Below are 21,933 nucleotides of genomic sequence, written 5' to 3'. Positions count from 1 at the left end.
AGTAATGGCTCTAGTACTGAGCCTTGAATACTAAAACGTATTTAACACAATTATCCCCTTCAGTTTAATAATATCAATATTATATCAAATCTATTTTTTTGATAATGAAAAAGAGCTTGTGATCAAAAGCAACACTTTTTAATAATATCTCATATCAAAGCAATGTTGTTTTCAATAATAAGGTTTCAAAGTTATATTCGTCAGACATTTTCCTAAAACATTTTTTAAAAATCAAGGTATATCAGCAGGAGCTGTCACTCTAATGTACCCCCTTGCCACATTTCACTTCTGCAGAGTGCATCAGTGTCAGGCCTTGGTACATTTTTATAGTTTTACAATATTTAATGTTAATATTTCCTGTGTCACAACCATGATATGTCAAAACCATCTTCCAATTTCTGAGGAAATGATTTGAAATGTTTAGATCATTTTATTCTCCTGAAGCAGGTACTATTAGCAACTAGCATCAACAGAGAAAACAAAATGGCTACTACATACAACATATTTGTCAACACCGTCAGATGTCAGAGAGTTGATATTCAACGTGAAATCGTCATATAAAAACATCTATAAATAATAGCATTAGTTTTTATTCTGATCATATGTGTTCTGATAATTTTTGGATAATTTAAGATGTTTAAATGTGAATATTAAAGGAACACCCCAACAAACACACAACGTTGCCTCAACGTAGCCAACCTTTTAGCAACGTTGTAACAACATGGCTAAAAGGTTGTTGGTTCTACGTTGTGTTGTCAGGTTGTTACTACGTTGTCACAATGTTGCCATTCTACTACGGTTCAGGGCCATCTCTGAAAGTTGTGCTTAGGCTGTCTGGACAACCACTGTACGACATTTACTCGTCACTGCTCCGAAGCGCTTTTTAAATTTTAACTGTTTTAAATTTTGGGCCGTTATTATTCTTCAAGCCAGGATAACGTTATGTGAGTATTGCTTTTTGATTTCTCTCAGATAAATATAAATATCCAAACAAATCCTTTAATTTTTGTGTCCAATGAGACATTTATTTATTTATTTTCTGCTAATGGAACAGAATATCTGATAATTCACATACCGAGTGTGAGTTTGCGGTCGGGAGTTAATGCGATCTATATTTCTTTCAGTATTCAGATGTCCTTCCAGGTGTTTGGTGTTGACCTGTGCCTGTCTACTGGATTCTGCGTTTGCCTCTGCCCTCTGGATTTGTTCATCTTTCTCACACTCTTTTCTCCCTACCGCCTGCCTTTGACGATCACCTGGCCTCCGTATTCTCCATCCAGAGTCCGCCTCATCGGCCGGTGACCGCTGTTTTGTTGTTTTACTTCTGTTTAATAAACGTTCTCAGATGCCTTTGCTTTTTATTTGTAATTTAATATAATTAAACTAACTGACTTAATATATTTACATACGTAAAATATAATCTATATTGCATTTTCCTCCAAATGTATACCTAATGTATTTATCCTTGATATGTATGAAATGTTTGGTTTGAAATAAAGTTTGATTATATGAATTTGTATGGCATTTTTAAGTTTTATTCAAAGTTTATTCAAAGATGTTAAGTCAAAAAGAACAATATTATTGGACGATTTTTAATATTAAACCGTATTTAAAAGATTTATAAACCTATCCCGTGCCTGATATAACACGCAGAATAGGCAATATTTATAATCTGGCATGAACAAATACATGTAGTAAAAACGTTGCCTCCTGGTTGATGAATGTCGCCCAACAACGTTGCCACAGCCTTTTCGCGTCTTACATTTCCACGTTGTTACAACGTTGCGAGCACGTAGATGGCGACGTTGCCATTATAAAAATGGAACGTTGCACAGACGTCGCCACAACGTAAATGTGTTTGCTGGGACTCCACTTTTTTGGAAATAGGCTCATTCTCCAACTCCCCTCGAGTTAATAAGTTGAGTTTTACCGTTTTTAAATCCATTCAGCCGTTCTCCTGTTCTGGCGATATCAATTTTAGCATAGCTTAGCATAAATCATTAAATCCTATTAGACCAGTAGCATCGCGTTCAAATATGACCATCGAGTTTCGATATTTGTCCTATTTAAAACTTGACTCTTCTGTAGTTATATCGTGTACTAAGACCAGCGGAAATGTAAAGCTGCGGTTTTCTAGGCCGATAAGATTAGGAACTACACTCCCATTCCGGCGTAACAGTCAAGGAAGTTTGCTGCCGTAATATGACTGAGGCAGGCGCTAGTGATGGGAAGTTCGGATCATTTTACCGACTCGGATCTTTGAGTCTCGTTCAGCAAAATGAACAAATCTTTTTTCGAGTCATTTCGTTCATTTTACCAAAATATAATTAAAAAGCTACGTTTTACTTCCATAACACATGTAATGCTCATACACGTTTATATAACGTTGATCACACTACAAACAAGACAAAACTTTAAGCTATTAGAAACAAAAGATATATGCATTGTTTACCTGGGTCTTCATGATTAGCTCCCTCACTTCTATCTGTCCGGGTTCGAGTCGTTCGTTCATTACCTGACAAACCCATATAAGCTTAACTAACGCAGTCTGAGCTGGAAAGAGAATTGATTAGTTCATCTCTCGAGTCTTCGGGTCCGAGTCGTTCGTTCATCACGTGACAGCCCCATACGCTTAACCTATGCTGCCTGAGCCGGAAACAGAATTGATTAGTTCATCTCTCAAGTCTTCGGGTCCGAGTCGTTCGTTCATCACGTGACAGCCTCATACGCTTAACCTATGCTGCTGGAGCCGGAAACAGAATTGATTAGTTCATCTCTCGAGTCTTCGGGTTTAAGTCCTTCGTTCATAGTTGCGCAATTGCGCATGCGCGACTGAACGAATCACTCCCCGAGATGACTCATTCTTCTCGAGTCACATAAAGATTCGTTCAAAATGAACGAATCGTTCAAGAACGACCCATCACTAGCAGGCGCATTAATATCACACAGCACATGTTAAAATGCTTACTTCCGTCAACATTTCCAACGTGACCAACTGCATGCACAGGCAGCGTTCCTCGCCATGGAGACATTTGTGAGAGACGATTTAGAAGATATTTACTTTGGTGCAGATCCTGAACCGTATCAATTTGAACCAGAATTCACTGAAGCTGAGGTTTTGGAACGATAAAGACAAGAAAGCGTGTCTGAACTGCCTGGGACAAAAGGGATGAGGAGAGCAGATTCGAGCTGGTGGGGCTTGCCAACCCATGCTGACTGAAAGTGAGTGCCTGTGTTGTCGCGAGTGGGACCAGGTATTGCCATCGATGGCAAGGGTCGATCTACTTGATGAGGAAGTGGCATGTGTCGTAACATCCGAGGACTTGGATGCAATGGTGCATCCTGCAGTAGTAGATTTTTTTTCCCGGTTTGACAAAATAAACTGGAAAAGACGTCACACGCCGAGTGGACCTAATGGCCAGCTGTCGGAGGAGTAAGTTATTCCTGCAACCACTACAATATTTAATATAAAGAATTTGAATGCATACTGTCAGTTTGCATTTTCAGGCTTATATTCATGATTTACACATTTACTCAAAACTCACTTTAAAACACCACCGACTGTTCGCAATAACTTTCTTTTGCAATCACACATGATATTTGGTCATAGAAAATACTAAGCCAACTGTTCGCCCAAACCTAGTCGTCAGGGGTTGCATTTCACAGGTAACGTTAGCCAACAATAGCAATTAGTCATGTTACACTTACAGCCATGGGTGATGCTCCTCGTTGTCCTGTCTGTACTCTGAAGATTGTTGGGATGGCCGTGTCCTTTAGATGCCGTGCTGCTGTAGTACCGGTAAAACTGTCCAAATAGTCATCCGGTTCAAATTGCTCGGAGCAAACACGCCATTTCTTGATCGTTTCTAACGGTGTTTTGAGATCTTTGTTCAGAGCAGCCAGCCATTGATTAATTAGTCGGAATTGCTTTTTTTTCGTGAGAATTCTATGAAACATGGTAGTAGAGTAAGTCTTCGACTTACTATCACAGCCCCTTACAATGCACATAACCATAGCTAATCACACACAGGTCTCCAGCCACTAACAATTTACCAGCTGCAACTCTTGACAGCTGCAACAACCGGAGTAACACAAACTTAGCGATGGTCATATTGGAAGTTACTAATCTGATCTAATTTCAGGCGCTGTGTGATATTAATGCGCCTGCTTCAGTCATATTACGGCATAAAAATTCCATGGCTGTTATGCCGGAATGGGAGTGTAGTTCCTAATCTTATTGGCCTAGAAAACGGCCGCTTTACATTTCCGCTGGTCTTAGTACACAATATAACTACAGAAGAGTCAAGTTTTAAATAGGACAAATATCAAAACTCGTTGGTCATTTTTGAACGCGATGCTACTGGTCTAATAGGATTCAATGAATTATGCTAAGCTATGCTAAAAGTGATATCACCAGAACAAGAGAACGGCTGAATGGATTTTGAAACGGTAAAACTCAATTTATTAACTCGGGGGGACTTGGAGAATGAGCCTATTTCCAAAAAAAAGTGGAGTGTTCCTTTAAGATCATGGTGAATGGATAGAGGCAACAACTAACTGTTTTATTTGTTCAGTTAACTTAAAAAACAGTTACATTGCTACCATAGCAGATGCACAGCACAGCATAGTTTTTAGTACATGTAAGATACAAAAAAATGTAGTTATATTTGTCTGAGTACAAGGTTTTATTTTTTCAATAGTGCAGCCTATTTTGTCACAATTCTCAAGAATCAGTGTAAAAATCGGACTGATGATATTTGGGCATTAGGTTGACATTTTATTTCATTACATTAGTATTTAGTATTTAGTACATCAGTATTTAAAAAGTGAAAAATTATTTTAAATTAAATAATTTACAAAAAATAGGTTCTTTGTTTTAATAATAAAAAACAAATAGAAATGGTATTACCTAGGCTAGAAAACAATTATTAAAGTCATGCAAAAATGGTTTAGAAAGGGGAAGTTGGTTCTCAATAGTATTTCATCTTTTTGCTATTTGTGTGCCAAAACTTGTCACTGTAAACCGTTCAGCTTGTAGTCACATGTAAATGTGGAAAGGCAAGGAGTCATATTTAGTCTTAGTATAGATAAGCAAAAAAAAAAAAAAAAAAGGCTTTGTGTGTGTTTTGGTGTAAATGTATTATATGATCAGCAGATAGCTCTTATCAGCTGCTGGAATTTCATTGCGAGACCACCAGGGTACAAACAGTAACATGTTGTGACAGAGGCTTTATAAACACAGCCGGCAGAAAAGAGGGTGCATCAGGAAGATCTCTGAACATGTGCTGGTACCATTACACTAATTCAATGGCATCTTTTTTTCTGTCACTTGGTTTTAGGTAAAAAGCATTGTTTTCAAGACATCAAAATCATTTTAGGCCAGGCTTTCTCAAGCCAACATCAATGTTTGTCTTGATAAACATCACTCATTTAGTTTATAAATATACAGTATATTACAAATGTGAGTATACCCTTCACATTTCAGCAACCATTTTAGTATATCTTCTCACAGGACAAAACTATAGAAATGAAACTGGGATATATTTTAGAGTAGTCAATGTGCAGCTTGTATAGCAGTATAGATTTACTGTCCTCTGGGAATAACTCAACATTCAGCCATTATTGTCAAAATAGCTGGCAATAAAACCGAGTACACCCTAACAGCAGTATGTTGCCCTATATGTTCTATTCATCATGTTTATGTTTGTGTCTGCTTGACAGGACCATACAAAGTTGTATCTTGTATTAGAGCAGTTAAATTAGGTGCTTTAAGTGCAATTCTCTCATAATGACCACTGGATGTTTAACATGGCATCTCATGGCAAAGAACTCTCTGAGGATTTGAGAATTAGAATTGTTGCTTTCCACAAAGATGGCCAAAGCTATCAGAGGTTCAGTAACACCCTGAAACCAAGTTACACTACAGTGGTCAGGGTCATACAGAGGATTTCCAAGAATTTCCGTGCAAGGGTCGATCAACAAAGTTGAGCACTCATTCTTTGCGTCAGGTGCAGAACCTGGCTTCAACAAACAGATGCTGCCAGCATTGCTTTAAAGGTTGCAGAAGTAGAAGGTCAGCTTGTCAGTGCTCAGACCACACGCCGCACACTGCAATAATAGGCATCATCCCAGAAAGAAGCCTCATCTGAAGCTGGCTCACAAAAAAGCCAGCAAACAGTTTGCTGAAGACAAACTGTCCAAGAGCATGAATTACTGCAACCATGTCCTGTGGTCTGATGAGATGTTTCCTAAAGTTGTGTCACCACTTTTTGTCAACACTGTCAAATTGTTTTTCAAATTATTCAAATTATTTGGAATGTTTAGATCATTTTATTCTCCTAAGGCAGGTTCTATTAGCATCTATCATCAACAGTGAGTGAGTATCACAACATTTTGCCTACTTAAAATAGACAAATAGCACCAAATTTAATGTTTCTACCAAATCCAGAAAAAAACAAGATATAAATGTATTTAATACATTTTTGTGTATGTTAATACATACACAGTACATGCAGTCATTACAACACTAAGAAATGCCAATACAGCTCATTTGATCTGAACATTGAATTGAGAGAGAGGGAGAGAGAACAACTTTTCCAGTTGAACAGAGATCAGAAAAGACTGCAAAGTAGAGGAAAGATTGATCAGAGATAGATCAGAATTGACATATGGCATCAAATAGAGGAATTGTAATTTAATTCAATGAGTACACTAAATTGGAAAGGCTAAAAACAGGCTTTGTAAACCAGACTGAGAACCTAACCTGAAGCAGGATCTCTGAAAATATGCAGCTTACAATTAGAGTTACAATTGTCCATAGGAGAAATAAAAATACTTTCCATATTGTAATGGACTTCGAGATGATTTTTAAGCTGCCATCATGTAGAACTGATTTGCCTTCAGCTTCAGCTACCTGACAACATCTTGTGAGTTCAGCAGAACAGTATAGTGCAGTACAGTAAGTTAATTTATTTATATGATATTCTGCTGCTCTCTGCTGGCGGTCTGTGGTCCAGATTGAAAATTTCATTTCAGTTTTGAATAAAACTTGCGTAGAGCTAAATGGTGGGTTGTTTTAATAATAATATTAAGAATAATAAAAATATATATATATGTTTTTTTTATATACAGTGCTGCTTGAAAGTTTGTGAACCCTTTAGAATTTTCTATGTTTCTGCATGAATATGACCCAAAACATCCTGAAACAGTCCTGAAAGTAGACGAAGAGAACCCAAACAAGTGAGAGAAAAATATTTTCTTTTTCATTTATTTATTGAGAAAAATGATCCAGTGTTACATATCTGTGTGTTGCAAAAGTATGTGAATCTCTTGGATTAGCAGTTAATTTAAAGGTGAAATTAGAGTCTGAATCTGTGCAGATGTGCTTTCAAATGTGAGCTTTTTTATTCAAAGAACAGGGATCTATCAAAGTCTGATCATGTTTGTGGAAGTGAATCGTGTCACAAACAAAGGAGATTACTGAGGACCTCAGAAAAAGAGTTGATGTTGCTCATCAGGTTAGAAAAGGTTACAAAACCATCTCTAAAGAGTTTGGACTCCACAAATCCCAGGGTAACTTCTAAGCAACTAAAGGCCTTTCTCACATTGGCTAATGTTAATGTGCATGAGCCCACCATCAGGAGAACACTGAGCAACCATGGTGTGCATGGCAGAGTTGCAAGAAAAAAGCTACTGTTCTCTCCAAAAAGAAAATTGCTTGCTAAAGATCATGTGGACAAGCCAGAGGGACTATTGGAGAAAGGTTTAATGGATGGATGAAACCAAAATAGAACTTTGGTTTGGTTTGGAATTGGTTTAAATGAGAAGCTATTATGTTCGGAGAAAAGAACACACTGTATTCCATCTTAAGAATCTTATCCCATCTGTGAAACATTGTGGTAGAAGTATTATGACTTGGGCCTGTTTTGCTGCATCTTGGCCCGAACAGCCTACCATCATTGATGGAACAATGAATTCTGAATTATACCAGAAAATTCTAAAGGAAAACATGAGGACATTTGTTTTAGTGATGGATCATTTTACCGACTCGGATCTTTGAGTCTCGTTCAGCAAAATGAACGAATCTTTTTTCGAGTCATTTCATTCATTTTACCAAAATATAATTAAAAAGCTACGTGTTACTTCCATAACACATGTAAGCCTACTGCTTATACAAACATTGATCACACTACAAACAAGACAAAACTATAATGCTATTAGAAACTGAAAAGATTAATTCATTGTTTACCTGGGTCTTCAGTCTATGATTAGCTCCCTCACCTCTATCTGTCCGGGTTCGAGTCGTTCATTCATCACGTGACAGCCCCATACGTTTAACCTATGCTGCCTGTGCCGGAAAGAGAATTGATTAGTTCTTCTTTCATAGTTGCGCAATTGCGCATGCGCGACTGAACGAATCACTCCTCGAGACGACTCATTCTTCCCGAGTCACATTAAAGATTCGTTCAAAATGAACGAATCGTTCAAGAATGGCCCATCACTAATTTGTTTAAGTCTCAAGAGAATGTGGGTCATGCAGTTAGACAACAACCCCAAGCACAAGTCATTCTACCAAAGAATGTTTAAAGAAGAACAAAGTTAATGTTTTGGAATGGCTGAGTCAAAGTTCAAACCTTAATCCAATTAAAATGTTGTGGAAGGACCTAAGCAAGCAGTTCATAGGAGGAAACCCACCAACATCACAGAGTTAAAGTGGTTCTGCACGAAGAAATGGGCTAAAACTTTTACATGTTATTGTGAAGGACTGATCAGCATTTATACCTTCAGTTATTGCAGCAAAAGGGGTTCAACACCAGATACTGAAAGCAAATATTTACATACTTTTGCAATGCACAGATATTTAACACTGGATCATTTTTCACAATAACTGAATGACAAAGAAAATATTTTTCTCTCACTTGTTTGATTGGGGGGTTTTGTCTACTTTCAGGACTATGAAAATCTGATGAAAATCTTATTCAAGCAGATGTGAAAAGATGTGGACCCAGATGCAACTCATTTGTTAACTTTATTAACAAAAAACAACAAAGGTATTCCACAATGAGAAAGAAACATAGCTGCTTAACATATGGGTAACACAATACCAAAAAAAGAAGTGAGAACATATCCACCTTTTTCTTACCTTTGGAGTGGGCCATTTGTAAATTGTATGTGTCTGGCTTCCAATCTCATCCGCAGCAATTTTTAGCTGTGCAAAACAGTACATTTTGCAGTTTGATATTGCAAATTGATGAGTATTACCATATTATTTTAATATATTATCTTAATTATAAACACATTGGTTTGTAGTGCAAACAGTTTTACTGTTTGCTGCACGTTGTTGTTCTTCTCGTTATTTCCCAATAGTGAATAATGAACTGGAAGTCTTACCCATAGGCTTACTTCCCAGTTGAAAAAAAGGGTGGATATACACAGGATAATGAGGAACTCAACAAGAAACTGGTGTACAACAATCAGTAACTATGGAAACTAGTGATCAGAGCCCAGGAAAGAGATAGGAAACACATTAAAACAAGGACTACAAACTAATAGTGTATGAAAGCTAGCGGAACCAAATGGTCATAAGGCTCTGGGTCCTTTGCATGGTTTGATTCCAAGCTCCAAACCAAAAGAGGTGATCATTCAGGTGGTGCTGGAGGGCCAAGGAGACCTGGAGCCAGGCCAATGGGTGGAGCCAGAGAATCAGATGAATTCAGTGGAAGAAGCAGAGCCAAGAAGCCACATGGAACCAATGAAGTAGGCAGAGAAGGCAGGGCCAAGACCCAGGTGACGCAAAGATGATTGGAGGCTGGGCGGTACCAATGGCAAAAGAGGAGGAGCTTGGAAGCTGGGCAGGACTAGCAGAAAAGCAGGAGCATGGCCTCTGGAGGAAACCAGTGGAGGAGGAAACCCTCGGAAACAGTTATGGACTAGCAAGTCATTTAATCCTGACAAGATGGCAAAAGCAAACACACTTCAGGGGTGGAAGCATGAGTAGAAATCCACTCCAGGAAGACTAACTTTGACCAATACTCCCTCTAGGATGGACATGGCTCGAGATGAATATGGCTACATGCTCTAGATCTGGGACAACCTTCTCCATCAGCAGAGAGTTCATGGAGGGCATAGGCTCAGACTCTTGGTTTATAGGCTTTGGGTCTGTGACAGGCTCCCAACATTCTAATTTCTGTTCTATTGGTGGTCTTTACAAGATAATGACTATATTATATCAAAACTAATACAAGTGATTTTGCAACACTAATTTTAGCCATAGAAATGGGAGAGTCTTTATTCTTTCCAACTATTTGATCATATTTTGAGTTACACTTGAATTATATTTCAAAACCTGTAAGTTTGAATCACTACAAACAAGTCATTTTAAATGCAGTATCAACAAATATTTTAAGAAAAAAACTGAACATATCTATAATTGTCTTTCTGCAAAATTATGGAGGACAGGGTGGACTGGGTACAGTGCCTTGCAAAAGTATTCATACCCCTTCATTTTTTTCACATTTTGTTTTGTTGCAGCATTATGTTAAACTGCTTTAAATTACTTTTTTCCACATCTCTACATCTCATACATCATAATGACAAAGCACAAAACTGGTTTGTAACAACTTTGCAAATTTATTAGAAATAAAAAACTGAAAAGATCCCGTTGCGTAAGTATTCATGCCCTTTTCTGGGACACTCGAAATTTAGCTCCGGAGCATTCATATTGCTTCTAGATGTTACTACACTTCGAGTGGAGTTAAGCTGTGGCAAATTCATTTGAATGAGTATGATTTAGAAAGGCACACACCTTTTAGAAAAGGTCTAACAGCTGAAAATGCATATCAGAGCAAAAACCAAGTCCTGAGGTCAAGATAACTGCCTGTAGAGCTCAGTGACAGACTTGCGTTAAGGCAGTGATCTAGGGAAGAGTTCAGAAAAAAAAATCTGCTGCATTGAAGGTTCACAGAAACATGTAGCCTCCATTATCCATAATGGAAGACAATTGGAACAACTAGGACTCTAGAAAATGTCTGCCAGCCCCCATCCAAGCTGACAGAGCTTGAGAGGTGAAAAGGTGAAGCAAAGAATGGCAGATAATTGCCAAATGCAGATGTGCAAAGCTTGTCACATCATACCCAAAAAGACTTGAGGCTGTAAAGGTGCTTCAACTATGTACTGAGTTAAGGGTATGAACACTAATGCAATGTACTTATTTCAGTGCTTTATTTTTAATAAATCTGTAAAATTTGCAAATCTGGTTTTTGCTTTGTCATTATTATGGCGTATGGAGTGTAAATTGATGTGGGGGAAAACTAATTTGAAGCAGTTTAACATAATGCTGCAACAAAACAAAATGTGAAAAAAATGAAGGGGTATGAATACTTTTGCAATGCACTGTATATACCATCTTAAAATAAATTTTAACATTCAGTCTTTTCAAAGCTATTTTAAATATTTACATTTTGAATACGCATGATTTGAATGAAACCCTTTTGTAATTAAAGTTGAAAATGTATGGATAAATGTCATCAATCAGGTGTGCTGTAAGACACCAGCTGCTGAAGAAGTTGTGTCTTTTCCAGCTCCAGCGTGGAAATCTGTTGATTTTGCCGTTTCACTTCCTGTATATGAAATTCACATAGTGCTTGTTATGTTGATAATGAACAGGACTGCACAACAGAAACAAAAACAACAAAAATACTATTATTATTATTATTACTCATCATCACCTTGACTAATGTGGCATTTTTCCACCGAAGGTCCCAGTCCGAACCTCCACTCTCCTCTGGGGCCAGATTGTTCCAGACACAGGAGTCACTCATCAGACTACCCAGACTCCCATTCACACGCTGCATACAAGACCGCATAGCACAGGACCACCTGCCCTGAAAAGTACAGCTACATTATTTACAAACTTCTTAGGACAAAACTTATGCTTACCAAGGCCTTCAGAATCAAGAATTCAGATTTTGGCAGTTAAAGGGATAGTTCAGCTAAAAATGAAAATTATCCACCCAAACATTATCTGAAAGCTGAAAATTAAACTTTCTATTAAAGTATGGTTTGTTAGGACAGGACAATATTTGGCCGAGATACAACTATATACAAAAAAATCTAAATATTGAGAAAATCGCATTTAAAGTTGTCCAATTAAGTTCTTAGCAATGCATATTACTAATCAAAAATTAAGTTTTGGTAATTTTACAGTAAGAAATGTACAAAATATCTTCATGGAACATGATCTTTACCTAATGTCCTAATGATTTTTGGAAAATAATAATTTAGATAATTTTGACCCATATTTTTGGCTATTGCTACAAATATACCCATGCAACTTAAGGCTGATTTTGTGGTCCAGGGTCACATATGTGTTATTGGTAGCAAGCTAGCTATCCATGTTTTAATTCTTTCCAAACACAAAGCACTTGAAAGTGACATACACTACCAGTCAAAAGTTTTTGGACAGTAAGATGTTTTATGTTTTTAAAGAAGTCCCTTCTGCTCACTAAGCCTGATCCAAAGTACAGCAAAAACAGTAAATTTATTTAATTTAATATACATAATTTATTTCTGTGATTTTACTCCAGTTACATGATCCTTCATAAATCATTCTGATGTTTTAATTTGCTGCTCAAAAAACATTTATTATTATTTGGTTGAAAACAGAACAATTTTTTCAGGTTTCTTTGATGAATAGAAAGTTCAGAAGAAAAGCATTTATCTGAAATAGAAATCTTTTGTAACATTATAAATGTGTTTATCATAATTTCTATCATTTCTGAAGAATGGAGTAATGATGCTGAAATTTAGCTTTAATCGCAGGAATAAATTACATTTAAAAAAATGTATATTCAAATAGAAAGCATTTATTTTGAATAGTAAAAATATTTCACAATACTGCTGCTTTTGCTGTATTTTTGATAAAAATGCAGGCTTGGTGAGCAGAAAAGACTTCTCTAAAAAAACATAAAAAATCTTACTGTCCAAAAACTTTTGACTGATAGTGTACTTGTAAACCACAAATCCAGAAGTTGGAAGAAGAATCTTCTGACAAACATGTGAACACAACATCAGTCCTCTCTGGTCGATGCCATAAATGACTATTATTTTGGCAAAAACCCATTTGTTTTTTCATTGATGACCATAAATAAATACAGGTGCTGGTCATATAATTAGAATATCTTCAAAAAGTTGATTTATTTCACTAATTCCATTCAAGAAGTGAAACTTGTCTAATGTATACATTCATTCCACACAGACTGATGTATTTCAAGTGGTTTTTTTTTTTTTTTTTTTTTTTTTTTTTGATGATTATAACTGACAACTAATGAAAACCCCAATTCAGTATCTCAGAAAATTAGAATATTGTGAAAAGGTTCAGTATTAAAGACACCTGGTGCCACACTCTAATCAGCTAATTAACTCAAAACACCTGCAAAGGCCTTTAAATGGTCTCTCAGTCTAGTTCTGTAGGCTACACAATCATGGGGAAGACTGCTGATTTGACAGTTGTCCAAAAGACGACCATTGACACCTTGCACAAGGAGGCAAGACACAAAAGGTCATTGCAAAAGAGGCTGGCTGTTCACAGAGCTCTGTGTCCAAGCACATTAATAGAGAGGCGAAGGGAAGGAAAAGATAGTAGAAAAAAGTGTACAAGTAATAGGGATAACCGCACCCTGGAGAGAATTGTGAAACAAAACCCATTCAAAAATGTGGGGGAGATTCACAAAGAGTGGACTGCAGCTGGAGTCAGTGCTTCAAGAACCACTACGCACAGACGTATGCAAGACATGGGTTTCAGCTGTCGCACTCCTTGTGTCAAGCCACTCTTGAACAACAGACAGCGTCAGAAGCATCTTGCCTGGGCTAAAGACAAAAAGGACTGGACTGCTGCTGAGTGGTCCAAATTTATGCTCTCTGATGAAAGAAAATTTTGCATTTCCTTTGGAAATCAGGGTCCCAGAGTCTGGAGGAAGAGAGGAGAGGCACAGAATCCACGTTGCTTGAGGTCCAGTGTAAAGTTTCCACAGTCAGTGATGGTTTGGGGTGCCATGTCATCTGCTGGTGTTGGTCCACTGTGTTTTCTGAGGTCCAAGGTCAACGCAGCTGTATACCAGGACATTTTAGAGCACTTCATGCTTCCTGCTGCTGACCAACTTTATGCTCACTCAAGCAAGCAGACTCAAAATTATAAGTAATGTTTGCCTTTAATAAGGATTTTCATGACAATGTTTCATTATATGTATATTACCTTCAATCTTGTGTTTGTGTTTATGGTGTTGTTTTGTAAATAAATGTTTGCAAAAAAATCACTAAAGTTTGCTAGCAGATAGCACTGATTGTACGATATTACAAAATATATTTTTATGTCATATACACTTGACCGCATGTTAGAAACATGAAAGACCAGTGGCACGGCAATTTGCAACGGTGGTGTAGTGGAGGGTGTACGCAGGTGTATGGTGTATACACACTTCCACTTTTTAAATCCCCTATGATGCGCATTATTCAGTAGTGTCCTGTATTAGCCAAAATCATGGCAGTCCACCACATCTAGTCATGTGAATAAATGTAAATATTCGCTAAAAACACCCAATAAAGGCAGTGATGATGCAGTCAGGACCGTGGCGCCGGCTTGCTTTGAAATGTATTTGATGATTGCGCCTAATGCACCTGCGCCCGCTCCGTCTCCCGCACCAATATTTTAAATCAGTACATAATAATAAAAACAATACCTTACAAATAAAAAGAAGCAGATAATTACGATCAGAAATTTCTTAAACCAGTGAACCCCTGTAAACATTTTAGTCCAAGGATCCAGTAAACGAATGCGTTCAAATAGAAAGTTCAAAACGAAATTCACAAATGAAGCATATATACTTCTCCCGGCACCACTACACTGATTAGCAATTTGCCGTGCATGTGATAACGCGTTGTTTGTTTTGCTTACGGCCACATGTGAATGAACGGTGCGTACACCTTACATTTGTACTTTTTGCAAGATGACAACATTTTTGACATCTTGGAATGTGTGATAAACATCGGCTCATGTCCTCTGACATAACATTAGGAACTAGCGACAACGTATGATGACGTATAACAGTGTTGTAGTGGTGTCCCATTTCTTAGGGGAAATATTTTAGCCCTTCCCCTTTCCACTTTGTTTCAAGGGACAAGGGGAAGGGGCGAGGGGTAGGCGAAGGGGTAGAAAATCGAATTGGGATTGGGCCTAAGTAATATTCTCATTTTCTGAGATACTAAATTGGGGTTTTCATTAGTTGTCAGTTATAATCATCAAAATGAAAAGAAATAAACACTTGAAATATATCAGTCTGTGTGGAATGAATGTTTACAGTATACAAGTTTCACTTCTTGAATGGAATTAGTGAAATAAATCAACTTTTTGAAGATACTCTAATTATATGACCAGCACCTGTATATATAAAGTTTTTCAAGCAAAATTTCAACACTTTCCCTATTTCATAGTAGATATCAGCTACACGGGTTATATTTTATAGGGCTAGGGTTTAGGTTAAGGGTTAGTACAGAAGCCTATTTGATTTAGCGTCAGGTGTAGGCCAGTGGTTTCCATTGCTGGTCTAGGACACCTACAGCACTGTACATTTTGTATGTGTTCCTTGTTTAACTAACCTGAAAAAAAAAAAAAAAACAGCTAAAACCCGCCTAGGCTGGTTGGCTGGTTTTAGCTGGTCATAGCTGGTCAGCAGGCTGGTTTTAGAGGAGTTTTGGCCTAGGCTGGTTTTAGCTGGGTTTTATTTTTCAGCAGGGAAGTACAAGTCAACTTATACTTCTGTTGTATACTCTTTTTGCTTTTATGTGAGGGCAGCATTACTCAGGTGTGTTTTGTGAAGGTACAGTACATACCTCTCCATCCAAGTCTTCTGTGCTGAAGCTAACTTGCCTTTGTAAATTCAGCTGCAAGCGATTATGGTACCACAGCTGTGTTTGGTCCACAACCTGCAGTCCAGCCCACAGGACGTCTTTTTGTCTTTCCAGATCTCTACGTTTCTTTAGCTAAAAAAAAAACATTAATTTAGCATAAACATTGAAACCCCACACTATAGTATCAACTTTGAGACTGGTGCATATATTGGAGAAGATATTGTTTGTGATAGGGATAGACTTTTCAATCAGCTAATATTTGTCTGATTAACAGTAGTGTTTCTACCCCTACAGAAAAACAAGTGTAGAACAAATATTTTTATCAGCAAAAATTCTTATTTGTGTATCTCATTTACTATTTTATTGGGGTTCAGCCACCCAAAGCGCCTTACGTCCCAAATGACACGCTAACAGGTATGTGCCAAAAAATGAGAATATCGAGGGAAAGTCCATTTATTTCAATAATTTGTTTCAAAAAGTGAAACATGTATGTTATATTCGTTCACTACACACAAAGTGAAATATTTCAAGCCTTTATTTGTTTCAATTTTAATGATTATGGATTAAAGACCAAAAAAAAAAAAAACCAGTATTTCACAAAATTAGAATATTTCATGTGACCAATAAAAAAAGGATCTTAAACACATGTTGGCCTTCTGAAAAGTGTGTTAATGTACTGTTTTATGTCCTCAGTACTTTGTTGGGCCTCGTTTTGCACTAATTACAGAATCAAGGTGCCGTGGCATGGAGGCGATCAGCCTTTGACACAGTTGAGGTGTTATGGTAGCCCAAGTTGCTTTGATATTGACCTTTAGCTCGTCTGCATTTCGGGGTCTCTGTTCCTCATCTTCCTTTTGACAATACCCCATAGATTTTCAATGGGGTTTAAGTCAGGCGAGTTTGCCGGCCAATCAAGTACAGTTATTCCATGGCTATTAAACCAAGTACTGGTAGTTTTGACTTTGTGGGCAGGTGTCAAATCCTGCTGGAAAATAAAACCATCATCTCCAAAAAGCTTGTCGGCAGCAGGAAGCATGAAGTGCTTTAAAATTTCCTGGTAGACAGCTGCGTTGTCTTTTATCAAGTCCACAGTCAATGGACCCACACCAGCAGATGACATGGCTCCCCAAACCATCACTGACTGTGGAAACTTCACACTGGACTTGACTTTTGTACCTCTCCAGTCTTCATCCAGACTCTGGGACCTTGATTTCCAAATTAAATGCAAAATTTGCTTTCATCTGAAAACAGGACTTGGGACCACTGGGCAACAGACCAGTACTTTTTCTCTTTAGCCCATCACAGAAGCTTCTGACGTTGTTTTTGGTTCAGGAGTGGCTTGAAACATAATCAAGCTGCTTAGAGATGATGATTTTATTTTCCAGCAGGATTTGGCACCTGCCCACAAAGCCAAAACTACCAGTACCTGGTTTAATAGCCATGGAATAACTGTACTTGATTGGCCGGCAAACTCGCCTGACTTAAACCCCATTGAAAATCTATGGGGTATTGTCAAAAGAAAGATGAGGGAACAGAGACCCCGAAATGCAGACCAGATGAAGGCCAATATCAGGGGCTACCATAAAACCTCAACTGTGTCAAAGGCTGATCGCCTCCATGCCACGCCGCCTTGATGCTGGAATTAGTGCAAAAGGAGGCCCAACAAAGGACATAATACAGTAGAGTAACACACTTTTCAAAAAGCCAAAATGAGTTTAAGATCCTTTTTTTATTGGTCACATGAAATATTCAAATTTTCTGAAATACTGGATTTTTTTTTTTGTCTTTAATCCATAACATAAAAATTTAAACAGATAAAGGCTTGAAATATTTCACTTTGTGTGTAGTGAAATAATATAACATACAAGTTTCACTTTTTGAAACAAATTATTGAAATAAATGGACTTTCCCTCAATATACTAATTTGTTGGCACATACCTGTGTACACTTCGTATTTGTCCGCTATGTACTTGTTATGTAAGGTTATATTGTTATTCATAAATCCACACTTAATTTTTTTCAGTTAATTAAGTAAATCACCAGGGTATTTAAAGTGCACTTTTTGACATTTTCAGCGTGCATAAGTACGTACTTTGGAACTCACTTACTACTTTAGCAATGCCCTAGCAACTAGAACACCTCAGCAACAATCTAGCACTTGCCTAGCAACAACTGAGAATACCTTGGCAAGCATTTAAACTACATAAGGCCTACATACTTAAAACATTTTCTCCACATTCTGCCCTTTTTACAGGCAAGGCTTTGTAAAATTTAAATTTAACATTTGTCCCCACAAATGTTCCTTTTTAAGTTTAATAGCTATAGGCAAAACTGTCCTGTTTTCAAATTGTCCCATTCCAAGTGAGGAACTTACACAATAGTCAATAGTCTCTTACCCAGTGGAAGCAGTGCAGTGCGTCAGGGCTGTATAGGCTGCTCTGGAGAGGGATGATGAGGACGGTGTAATAGCCATCACATGCCATGTGTACAAACGATGGCGTCAAACTCAAGACATAACATAAAATGAATAATCAAGAGAGAGAAAACAAGAAACAGAAATATGAAGCCTTATGAGAGTGAGTGAGCGAGAGAGGGAGGGACGGAGGGAAGGACGGATGGAGGAATGCAAATAGATACTCAGGAAAATTTCTATAAATGCTGATGATGAACAGCATCTGTATTTAGAATGACTACATTACTTATGCTGTAAAATTCGAAACATCCACCTAAAGATGATAACAGAGATCAGATTTTGTGATTGTACGACATTATTCCCTTTAGCAAACTGTCAATAAGAACCCCTGAGCTGTCAGCTAAACTGGAAACACCTGATTCTGTCTCTCCCATCATTCTGAGTTTTCTGTCCCGACATGTTAGGGAATGTGGCTGAACCTGGACTGAAATAATAACAGGCGTGTTAACACAACTATTTGAAAATAAACCAATCATTTTTCCGATGTAAAATGCAGGGGTCTTGACAGAACCTGTGCATTTGGGGCCACATTTCTAATAAAGGAACCACATTTATAAAGAAATCCAACATTGTGGCTGAAACTGCTGTTCATTAACAAGTTACATTTTTACAATGGTTGCATAGGACTTGATACAGAAAAACATGACTCAAGCTATGCCATTTTAAGTTACGTTAAATAATTAAAAAATATACTATATATTATAAGAGTATTACTCCTCATACTCAATACAAAACAGACTGCCTTTTTATGCTACATTGACACTGCAAGTAATTGAGATTGACAACCGCATTTGTTTATAGGTGTAAGTCGTAAAATTTCAGTTTGCACAGCAGCTTACAACAGAGCCTTGATATATGTGTGATGCAACTAGTTGTTCAGTGCAGCATTCGCATAGCAGGGCTTCACTGAAAATACAGTTATGAGTTCTTAAAATGTATAACTGATTGTATATGAATGCAACCATATTAATGACTCAGTATAGAACCGACAACCATTTAGGGGGCATAGGGGGCATACAGGGCAGCTGTGGCCTAATGGCTAGAGAGCCGGCCTTGTAACCCAAAGGTTGCGGGTTCGAGTCTCAGGTCTGGCAGGGATTGTATGTGGAAGGAGTGAATGTACAGCACTCTCTCCACCCTCAATACCACGACGGAGGTGAGACCCTTGAGCAAGGCACCGAACCCCCAACTGCTCCCTGGGTGCCTCAGCAATGGCTGCCCACTACTCCGTGTGTGTGTGTGTGTGTGTGTGTGTGTGTGTGTGTGTGTGTGTGTGTGTGTGTGTACACCTGGTATTCATCACGTTGTGGGGACCAAATGTCCCCATAAGGATAGGAATACCAGTAGATTTTGACCTTGTGGGGACATTTCTCAGGTCCCCATGAGGAAACAGGCTTATAAATCATGCACAATGAGTTTTTTTGAGGAAGTAAGAGTGTGCACAATCTCCTGTGAGGGCTAGGTTTAGGTGTAGGGTAGGTGTAGGGCGATAGAAAGTACGGTTTGTACAGTATAAAAACCATTACGCCTATGGAATGTCCCCATAAAACATGTAAACCCAACATGTGTGTGTGTGTGTGTGTGTGTGTGTGTGTGTGTGTGTGTGTACCTGGTATTCATCACGTTGTGGGGACCAAATGTCCCCACAAGGATAGGAATACCAGTAGATTTTGACCTTGTGGGGACATTTCTCAGGTCCCCATGAGGAAACAGGCTTATAAATCATGCACAATGAGTTTTTTTGAGGAAGTAAAAGTATGCACAATCTCCTGTGAGGGCTAGGTTTAGGTGTAGGGTAGGGTTAGGGCGATAGAAAATACGGTTTGTACAGTATAAAAACCATTACGCCTATGGAATGTCCCCATAAAACATGTAAACCAGTGTGTGTGTGTGTGTGTGTGTGTGTGTGTGTGCGCACTTTTAAATGCAGAGCACAAATTCCTAGTATGGGTCAACATACTTGGCCTTACATCACCTCCTTTCCCTTTCCCATATCTGCTGTGTGAATGTGGCATCAGGTGACTTTTCGTGTAAGTACATTCCTTAGCACATTGTACTTAAGTAAAAAACTGATACAATTCCCATGCGCACAGTGCACAGTGTAGTACAGGTGCATCTCAATAAATTAGAATTTCATGGAAAAGTTAATTTATTTCAGTAATTCAACTCAAATTGTGAAACCTGTGTATTAAATAAATATAATGCACACAGACAGTAGTTTAAGTCTTTTGTTCTTTTAATTGTGATGATTTGGCTCACATTTCACAAAAACCACTAATTCAATATCTCAACAAATTAGAATACTTTATAAAACCAATAAAAACTGTATATTTACTGTATATGTACTCAATACTTGGTAGGGGCTCCTTTTGCTTTAATTACTGCCTCAATTTGGCATGGCATGGAAGTGATCAGTCTGTGGCACTGCTGAGGTGGTATGGAAGCCTAGGTTTCTTTGACAGTGGCCTTTAGCTCATCTGCCTTTTTTGATCTCATTTTCATCTTGACAATACCCCATAGATTCTCTATGGGGTTCAGGTCTGGTATGTTTGCTGGCCAGTCAAGCACACCAACACCATGGTTATTTAACCAACTTTTGGTGCTTTTGGCAGTGTGGGCAGGTGCCAAATCTTGCTGGAAAATGAAATCAGCATCTTTAAAAAGCTGGTCAGCAGAAAGAAGCATGAAGTGCTCTAAAATTTCTTGGTAAACGGGTGCAGTGACTTTGGTTTTCAAAAAACAGTGGACCAACACCAGCAGATGACATTGCACCCCAAATCACCACAGACTGTGGAAACTTAACACTGAACTTGGGCTATGAGCTTTTCCACCCTTCCTCCAGACTCTACGACCTTGGCTTCCAAATGAAAAACAAAACTTGCTCTCATCTGAAATAAAGACTTTGGACCAATGGGCAATAGTCCATTTCTTCTTTTCCTTAGCCCAAGTGAGACACCTCTGACGTTGTCTGTGGTTCAGGAGTGGCTTAACAAGAGGAATACAACTGTAGCCAAATTCCAGTTTCCACCAGATTCAACTAAAAAACCTAAGTTTAGCAGCTGCCTCAAGTTAAATCAGCTTAAAACTACAAGTCATTTTAACTTATTACAATAAAAATTAGTTGATATAACTTCTGAGTTTAAATGACTTGAGTTGATTTAACTTAAAATCTTAAGGCAGCTGCTAAACCTACTTTTTAAGTGGAAACTGCTGAAAACTTTTTACAGTGTGTACTTTGTCTCTGTACTTCTTTTCAAGCCTGTTTTGCTGTGACATCCACCTTGACACCTGACATCATATTTAAGACTGTAATTGTGCTCAAAACACTCCCAAAACCAGTAGACTAGGGAGATCAGCAAACCAGCTTACTCTATTTGTTTGTCTTTTTAACAGGAAGAAATGAATCACTAAATTAGCCAGAACCACATAATCTTCCAATTACATTATTAAAGAGAAAAATAAAGCTTTACATTTCAAGCTCAATCTTTAATGACAATAAAGAATAATGATGGCTTATTGAAGTGCTCAAGATCATTGTCAGATTGCATCTCCATTAC

At 37.9% G+C, this 21,933-nt stretch overlaps 1 protein-coding gene across 1 annotated transcript; it reads right to left on the bottom strand.

The window, feature by feature from the left end:
* Window positions 1–9,082: 9,082 nt before the first annotated feature.
* LOC141333732 (suppressor APC domain-containing protein 1) lies at window positions 9,083–18,460 on the bottom strand. Its single transcript, XM_073838846.1, has 4 exons — window positions 18,300–18,460; window positions 15,886–16,035; window positions 11,727–11,882; window positions 9,083–11,618 (listed from the first exon to the last, which is right to left on the bottom strand). Exons 1-4 carry the CDS (start codon window positions 18,384–18,386, stop codon window positions 11,526–11,528), a joined length of 486 nt encoding a protein of 161 aa, XP_073694947.1. The 5' UTR covers window positions 18,387–18,460; the 3' UTR covers window positions 9,083–11,525.
* Window positions 18,461–21,933: the final 3,473 nt, after the last annotated feature.

The sequence above is a fragment of the Garra rufa genome, chromosome 4 (genome assembly GCF_049309525.1).
Source record: "Garra rufa chromosome 4, GarRuf1.0, whole genome shotgun sequence".
Classification (NCBI taxonomy): Eukaryota; Metazoa; Chordata; class Actinopteri; order Cypriniformes; family Cyprinidae; genus Garra; species Garra rufa.
This window is presented reverse-complemented; position numbering and strand designations above follow the sequence as displayed.